This window comes from Passer montanus, unplaced genomic scaffold (genome assembly GCF_014805655.1).
Source record: "Passer montanus isolate IOZ18808 unplaced genomic scaffold, ASM1480565v1 scaffold328, whole genome shotgun sequence".
NCBI classification, from domain to species: Eukaryota; Metazoa; Chordata; class Aves; order Passeriformes; family Passeridae; genus Passer; species Passer montanus.
The window spans coordinates 34,830-43,580 of NW_024368019.1; the positions used below are offsets into that span (position 1 = coordinate 34,830).

The following is an 8,751-nucleotide window of genomic DNA, read 5'->3' on the forward strand; positions in this document are numbered from 1 at the left end:
TGGGGGAGGGGGGATTAGCGCTCCATCCCCGCTCATCCCCCCGGGCTGGGGGGAGGGGGGTCCGGCCCCGCCCCTCCCCCCGGGCTGGGGGGCACCGTGAGCAAACTGGTGACACACTGGCTGTACTGGTGGCCGTCACTGCCATACTGGTTCTTTACTGGTGGCCGTCATCGCCATACTGGTTCTGTACTGGTGGCCATCATCGCCATACTGGTTCTTTAATGGTGGCCGTCATTGCCATACTGGTTCTGTACTGGTGGCCACAGCGGCCGTACTGGTCCCGTACTGGTCCCTGCTGTCCCCTATACTGGTCCCAGTTGTCCCTGCACTGGTCTCTGCTGTGCCCGTAATGGTCCCAGTTGTCCCATACTGGTCCCCACTGTCCCTATACTGGTCCCAGTTGTCCCGTACTGGTCCCAGTACTCCCCGTACTGGTCCCAGCTCTCCCTATACTGGTCCCAGCTGTCCCATACTGGTTCTCTCTCTCCCCATACTGGTCCCAGTTATCCCTATACTGGTCCCAGCTGTCCCGTACTGGTCCTATTTATCCCCATACTGGTCCCAGTTATCCCCATACTGGTCCCAGTTATCCCATACTGGTCCCAGTTATCCCCATACTGGTCCCAGCTGTCCCCATACTGGTCCCAGTTGTCCCGTACTGGTCCCAGCTGTCCCGTACTGGTCCCAGTTATCCCCATACTGGTCCCAGCTGTCCCCATACTGGGCCCAGCTGTCTCTATACTGGTCCCAGTACTCCCCGTACTGGGGCAGCGGGACCCGGGCGGGCGGGGCGTGTCCAGGGCGTGGCCCGGAGGGGGCGTGGCCTCGCGGACCGTTACGGCCGTTGGATTTCAAACCCTTCGCAGCGCGGGGGGGCCCAGGCCACGCCCCCTTCGCCGTCTCTTGACCGACATCCCCCACTGCCAATCGGAGCCCGGCGTCCCGGCGCGGGGCCCAATGGGCGCCCGCGCGCGCTCCGCCGGCCCCGCCCCCAGTAACTGACAGCGCTTCCCGCCAATTCCAACGGCCCGGCGCGAGCGCCCCGGCCCCGCCCCCGGAGGGCGGCCCCGCCGCCCAATCACCGCGCGCCGCCGCCTTGACCGACGGGACGCTGGGCCAACCGGCGCCGGGCGGAGGGGCGGGGCCAGCGCCGCTGCGGCACACGCGTGGCAGGCGCCCCGCGGCTCTCGCTGAGGCGCCAAGGCCGCGCGGGCCGGGGGCTCCGGGCCTGCTGGCCACCAGCTCGGCATCGGGGGAGAGCAGCTGTCAGCTCTCCTCCGGGGGGACCGTGCTGCGTGTTTACATGAGGAATCATATGGTAACCTCTTCTAGCTGGTGGGCGACTCGCAGGGTTACCTCATCTGCAGTGGAATTACCTCATCGGTGTGAAATGCAGTGCAGCGGAGGCAGCAGCAAAGCAGGCTGCTCCGGGGCATGGCTCCCTCGGCAGCAGGCTGCAGAGCAGTGACCACTCGGGAAAGAAACTTGAAATCTGCTGTTTCACAATCAAGTCAATTCACGAAGAATTGCTCAAAGCAGCTGGGATTGCTTTGCAGCATGAGTGGGTAGCCGTGCATGCACCCTTTGGATCCCTGTAAGACGTCAGCTGTGCTGACCCACCCGATGCCCAGCTGCCATGTAAAGTCCTGGTGCAGGGAGCAGCAACCAGGATGTGATTCTCCGCGATTTAGGTTAAGACTGGGGGTGCGGAACCTTTGGCATCCTCTGGATAAAGCATGTTTCTTGACCCAGATTGTCCTGCTCCACCTCTTTAAAACCAAACCAACCAATTATACATGTATAAATAAAAAATTGCATGTGATACCCAGGAATATATAATAAATTATTGGTGCCATAGGCAGAGGAGTTTATTAGCCCCTGTCAAGCTATTCACAATGTAAAGGACATACTGACCTAGAATGATCTCTTCCTTCCAATCAGCATTTACACTGTAACAGGAGGAGAGCCAGTCAGTATTTGTGCATTGGTAAGGTTAACCCTTCAGGCTACCCATACAGATATTTACTCTAGGATTTTGTGTATGATTCCAACCCTGGCAGGCCATTTTTATTTCCAATAAACCCTTTTCTTAATCGAGGAAGCTGTGAGCTGGAGGCCACCACTTCTGTGAACAAACATATTTTAAATTCCTTAGAGCATGTGTGTATGCATATATATATATTTGTGTGTCTGTGTATTTTTCTTTTCTCACAGGCTATTTATCATGTCCAGTTGGACACATTGTGTGAGCACAGCTGCTCTTATCTGGCACAGGGTAGGATATTAAAGGGAAGATTAAGATTACCATTTTGCTTTATTTCATTTCTCAGAGCTTGATCTGCATAGCCAGTTCTTGTGTGTGTGTGTGTGTGTGTGTGTGTGTGTGTGTGAGGGCTGGGGGGGGGCTGCGAGCGCCGCGAGTGCGTCACGAGCGGCCGCGGCCCCCCCGGGGGGCGGGAGGAGCCCCCCCTGTGCGGGGAGCCCTCGGGGGGACCCCCCGGCCCCGGCGCGGGACCCCTCCGCCATGGGGGGACCTGGCCTGGCTTTCCTCCGCGAGCCCCCAAAATGCGGCCGGCACCCCCCCCCCCCCCCCCCCCCCCCCGACAGCCCCGCTGTGAAATTTGGGGACCCCTCCCCTTCCTCGTCAAAATTCCGTCTGTGTCGCCGCGCCGGTGTTGCCCCCGTTAGGGTGGGAGATGGGGACCCCCCCCTCACGGAGGGACCCGCGCCCCCCTGAAGGGGACACACCCCCCGGCCTGTCCCGCGCACGCCCGAAACCACGAAAACTGCCCCAAAACCCTCCCGGGGCTCCCCAAAATCCGCCCCGAGTCACCCCGAAATCCACCCCGAGCACCCCCCGAGCCACCCCGAAATCCCAGAGTTACCCCAAACCCCCCATAATCACCCCATTGCTCCCCGAGTTATCCTGACCCCCCCGAAGTCACCCCAAAGCCCTCCCGAAGTCACCCCAAAATCCACCCCGAAGTGGCCCCAAAACCTCTCGAAGTCACCCCAAAATGCCCCGAGTCACCCCAAAATGTTACGCTTGCGCTGCGCCCCAAAATACCCAAATTTGCCCCGAACTGTCGCGCTCACGTGGTGCCCCAAAGTACCCCGGGTTACCCCAAAATACCCCGAATTTCCCCAAATTGCTGCACCCCAAAACTGCCCCGAATTACTGCGTGTGTGTGACGCCCCAAAATATCCCGAACTGCCCCAAAATGCTGCACCCCAAAATAACCGAAAACGCCCCAAACCGCTGGTCATGCTGCGCCCCCACACCCCATGATTTATCCTAAAATGCTGCGCCCCAAAATCCCCAAAATTGCCCCAAACTGCTGCTCACGCTGCGTCCCAAATCCCCCCGATTTACCCTAAAATCCCCTGAATTGCCCCAAGATTTTGTGCTCGTGCGCCACCCCAAAATCCCCAAAATTGCCCCAAAATGCTGCTCACGCTGCACGCCCCAAGTGCTCGTTTCACCCTAAAATCCCCCAAATTTCCCCGAATTGCTGCACTCATGCAGCGCCCCCAAACTCCCCGAGTTACCCCAAAATACCCTGAATTCCCCCAAAATTCATCAGCCCCAAAATATCCAGAATTGCCCCAAAGTTGCTCCAAATGTTCCCCTCACGCTGCTCCTAAAAACGCCTCAAATTGCCCCAAAACGGCCGCGCTCCCGTAACCCCTCCGGGTCCCCCCAAATCCCCCCAGATTCCCCCAAATCCCACCTGGAATCGCCCTGAAACTGCCCTCAAGCCCCGAAATCCCACAAATCACCCCAAAATGTTCCAAATTCCGCTGGAATTGCCCAAATTTCCCCGGAACACCCCAAAATTTGGCTTCTCACGCCCTCCTTTGCTGTGCCCACCCCGAGACCCCCTGAGACCCCCGGGGCCGCTTGGGATCCTCAACCCTGGGGCCACCAGGGACCCTCCAGGGACCCCCCAGGGACCCCCAGGGCCACCCCAGCCCCCCCTGGGACCTCTCAGGGACCCCCATGGGCCACCAAGAGACCCCCAGGACCCCCCGGGACCTCCCTGGGACCCCCCAGGGACCCCCAGGGCCACCCTAGCCCCCCCTGGGACCCCCCAGGGACCCCCAGGGCTACCCCAGACCCCCCTGGGACCTCTCAGGGACCCCCATGGGCCACCAAGAGACCCCCAGGACCCCCCGGGACCTCCCTGGGACCCCCCAGGGCCACCCCAAACCCAGGACCCCGAGACCCCCAGGGCCACCCCAGACCCCCTGAGACCCCCAGGGCCACCCCAGACCTCCCCAGGGCAACCACGGGACCCCCAGGGCCACCTCAGACACTCGACCCCAAGGCCACCCCAGCCCCCCTGAGACCCCAGGACATGTTGGGGGGTCCCTGGGGGTCACCCCCCGTCCCCAGTCCCCCTCATCCCGAAGTTCCCACGCCCCGTCCCAAATTTTTTTGTGCCGTTTTTGTGACTTTTAGCCCCAGGATGGGGCTGTGGGGTCCTGGCCGTGCTCCCCACTCAGTGGGGAGGGGTCGGGGGGCTCCCCTGATGGCCACCAGGGTGGCACCGTGGGGACCCCCAGCACTGGGGGGTCCTGGGGGGCTGCGTCCCCCTCCCCACCCCATGACCGACCCCGTAGCGGGGGTCCCGCCCCTCCCCCAGCCTCCTCGCCAGGACGGGACCCCCGCGCCGGTGGCAGCGGTGACGCCGAGGACGGGGGTCCCACCCCAAATCCCCCCACCGAGGGTCCCGTCCCCGGTGACACCGACGCGGGGCTGGGGTGACAGCCCCGGTGTCACCGCGCGCTGACCACGACCCCCGGGGCTGGCTTTAGCCCCGCGGGGTGGACACGGCGCCGCCGGACACTCGGGTGGCCGAGCCAGGACACGGCCGTGGGAGTGTCCGGTGTCCACCCCGAGCCCCCGTCCCCCCCGTGCCCCCCACGCCGCGGAGTGACCAGCGCCGGGGTGTCGCTCCGGCCGCGGCCGTAATTCCCGCCGGTCCGGGCTGCCCCTCCTTCCTCCTCCTCCTCCTCCTCCTCCTCCCTGTCCTGGCTCCGGCTTTGCCCAGTTCCACGCCATTTCACCCGTGCTGGTGTCTGGGGCTGTGTCCGTGTGTCCGGTGCTGTCCGTTTGTCCGTCTGCGTGTCCGGGACTGACCAGTGCTGTGTCCGGGGAGCTGCGGTGCTGCATCCGTGTGTCCAGCGGGGTCCGTGTGTCCAGCACTGGCCAGTGCTGTGTCCAGAGAGTCGCAGGGCCCTGTCCGTGTGTCCAGAGAGTCGCAGGGCCCTGTCCGTGTGTCCAGCACTGACCAGTGCTGTGTCCAGAGAGTCGCAGGGCCCTGTCCGTGTGTCCAGAGAGTCGCAGAGCCCTGTCCGTGTGTCCAGCACTGACCGGTGCTGTGTTCAGGGGTCCCCAGGGCCGTGTCCGTGTGTCCATCGGGTCCGTGCAGCCGGCACTGACCAGCGCTGTGTCCAGAGAGCTGCAGGGCCTGGTCCATGTGTCCAGCGAGTCCGTGTCCGTGTGTCCATTGGGTCTGCGTGTCCAGTGCTGACCAGCACCCTGCCCAAAGAGTCGCAGGGCCCTGTCCATTGTGTCCGTGTGTCCAGCACTGACCAGTTCCGTTCAGGGAGCTGCAGGGCTCTGTCTGTGTGTCCAGCGCTGTGTCAGGGCCCTGTCTGTGTGTCCAGGGCCCTGTCCGTGTGTCCAGCGCTGTGTCCATGGCCCTGTCCGTGTGTCCAGCGCTGTGTCCAGGGCCCTGTCCGTGTGTCCAGCGCTGTGTCCATGGCCCTGTCCGTGTGTCCAGCCCTGACCAGTGCTGTGTCCAGGGCCCTGTCCCTGTGTCCAGCACTGTGTCACGGCCCTGTCCGTGTGTCCAGTGCTGTGTCCAGGGCGCTGTCCGTGTGTCCATGGCCCTGTGTGTCCACCGCTGTGTCCAGGGCCCTGTCCGTGTGTCCAGTGCTGTGTCCAGGGCCCTGTCTGTCTGTCCATACACCCAGCACTGACCCCTTCCACACCCAGCGCCCGGCGTGGCCTCCCACCGCGTCCCTCACGTCCGTGTGTCCGTCCCGACCCCGTCCCTCCCCTGCTGACCGCCGCGTGTCCCCGCAGGGAGGAGCAATCCGAGGAGAACCTGCAGCGGCCGCCCAAGGCCAAGAAGCCCAAGAAGGAGCGCAAGGAGCCGGAGCAGCCCGCGGCCGAGCCCGCCGAGGCCGGCAAGGCCGAGAGCTCGGAGGGCGCCGGGGCGGCGCCGGCGGCGCCGGAGGCGTCGGCGTCGCCGAAGCAGCGGCGCTCCATCATCCGCGACCGCGGGCCCATGTACGACGACCCCACGCTGCCCGAGGGCTGGACGCGCAAGCTCAAGCAGCGCAAGTCCGGCCGCTCGGCCGGCAAGTACGACGTCTACCTGATCAAGTGAGGCCCGGCGCGGGTGGTGTGTGTGTGTTTGTGGGGGGGTTTGGCCGGAGAGGGGCGTGCGGCCATCGCCACTGACCGCTCGCTGACCGCTCGCTCTCCGTCCGCAGCCCACAGGGAAAAGCCTTCCGCTCCAAGGTGGAGCTGATCGCCTACTTCGAGAAGGTGGGGGACACCTCGCTGGACCCCAACGACTTCGACTTCACCGTCACCGGCCGGGGCAGCCCCTCGCGCCGCGAGCAGCGCCCGCCCAAGAAGCCCAAATCGCCCAAAGGCCCCGGCACCGGCCGCGGCCGGGGGCGGCCCAAGGGCAGCGGTGGCGGAGGCGGCAGCGCCCGGCCCAAGGCGGCCGCCGCCGTGTCCGAGGGGGGCTCTGCGGCCAAACGCGCTCTGGAGAAGCCCCCCGGCAAGCTGCTGGTGAAGATGCCGTTCGCCCCGGGCCAGCCGGGCCCCGCGGCCCCGCCGGCCCCGCGGCGGCCAGGAAAAGAGGGGATCAAATGAGGCAGAAGAGGTAAAGCTCTGATTCGCGTTTTCCGCCCGTGGGAACCATTTGCACTATGGGGGAGGGGAGGGGGCGGGGCCGGGATCCGGCCAGCGGCCAATGGGGAGCGGCGCTGCTGAAGAGGGGGGCGGGGCCGAAGTCACGGCCAATCAGGGGCAGGGATCCAGCGTGGAGCCAATCAGGAGAAAGGGGGTGCGGTGTCAGGGGGCGGGGTCTGGTGTGGAGCCAATCAAGAGGAGCGATGGGTTCAGCCGGGATCTGGGGCTGAGCCAATCAGGAGCAGAGCTGGGCAGGGGTGGGATCAAGTGAGGAGCCAATCAGGAGCGACTGAGGAGCAGGGGTCTGGTGTTGAGCCAATCAGGTGTGACTTTATTGGGGGTCGGATTTTGAGCCAATCAGCAGCTACTGGTCTGTGCGGGATCCGGTGTCTGGAGCCAATCAGGAGGGGCGGGATCAGGCCCGGAGCCAATCAGGAGCAGCCTTGGGTTCAGCTGGGATCCAGTGTTTGGCCAATCAGGAGCCACGATGCAGAGATGAGCAGAGGGGCGTGAGGAATATTCCGGATCCCCCTGAACAGAGGCGTGGTCAAGTCAAGAGCCAATCAGGGACCGGGTAGGGTTGGTGCCGTCCAATCAGGGCTGAGATCCTGTTGGGGGCGGGGCCAGATCTGGTCCTGGGAGTGACTCCGGGCGGGGGCGGGGCCCGGCCAGGATCCAATCAGGAGTGGTTTGGATTGGAGGGGCGGGTCCCGCCCCCGCCCAATGGGGTTGCTCTGCTCTGGAGGGGGGATCCAGTCACGGCCAATCAGGAGAGGCCGTGGGCATGGTGGGAGCCAATCAGGAGCAAAGGTGTGATCCGGTACGGAGCCAATCAGGAGTCAGAATGGGCAGAGCTGGGATCCAGTCTGGAGCCAATCAAAATTGAGGGTATGATCTGGTCTGGAGCCAATCAGAGGCAAGAGCAAGATCTGGTATGGAGCCAATCGTGATTGAGCTGGGCAGGGCTGGGATCCGGTCCAGAGCCAATCAGAATCGAGCATGGGTGGAGCTGGGATCCAGTCCTGGGCCAATAAGAAATGAGGGTGGCATCTGATCAGAAACCAATCAGGAGTGAGCTGGGCAGGGCCGGGATCTGGCCCCGAGCCAATCAGGAGTGAGCATGGGTGGAGCTGGGATCCGGTCCTGAGCCAATCAGAAACAAGGGCCGGGATCTGATCGGGAACCAGTCAGGAGTGAGCTGGGCAGGGCCGGGATCTGGTCCCGGCCCAATCAGGAGCGAGCACGGGGCGATCCATTTCACCCTTTGGGGGGGGGGTGTGTGTGTCATCCTTCCCCTCCCCCACCCGCCCCCCCAGTCCATCTCGGGGTGGGGGAGGGGTCCCCGTCCTGCACTTTACCCACTCTGGGGGGGGAGGGGTGGGGGTCACCCCCCCTTTGTGCCCCCCCCGTTCTTCCATCGCCCCCCCCGGGGGTCCCCCCCCCCCCCGGCCCCCCGGGTCTGTGTCTGTGCTGCTGCTGCTGCTGCTGCGCGTGATCCAGCGATTATAAATCTGTGTAACCCTCAGCCGCCTCCGCCGCTTCTTTGGCTCCGCGCACGGACCCCCCAAAAACACCCCTAAATTCCCCCAAAAATCCCCCACAGAATACCCCTAAAATCCCCTCAAAATCCTCCTGAAATCCCCCCGAAAATCCTCCACAGATACCCCTAAAATCCCCCCTAAATCTCCCAAAAATCCCCCCAAAATCCTCTTAAAATTCCCCCACAGATACCCCTAAAATCCCCCCAAATCCTCCAAACATCCCCCACAGATACCCCAAAACTCCCCCTAAAATCCCCCCAAAATCCCTCCCAG

At 63.7% G+C, this 8,751-nt stretch overlaps 1 protein-coding gene across 1 annotated transcript; it reads left to right on the top strand.

Moving 5' to 3' along the window:
- The first annotated feature begins 2,524 nt into the window (after positions 1–2,524).
- Positions 2,525–6,898, top strand: MECP2 (methyl-CpG binding protein 2). Its single transcript, XM_039715364.1, has 3 exons — positions 2,525–2,654; positions 5,875–6,397; positions 6,508–6,898. The coding sequence occupies exons 1-3, from the start codon at positions 2,525–2,527 to the stop codon at positions 6,896–6,898; spliced, it is 1,044 nt and encodes a 347-aa protein (XP_039571298.1).
- The last annotated feature ends 1,853 nt before the right edge of the window (positions 6,899–8,751 follow it).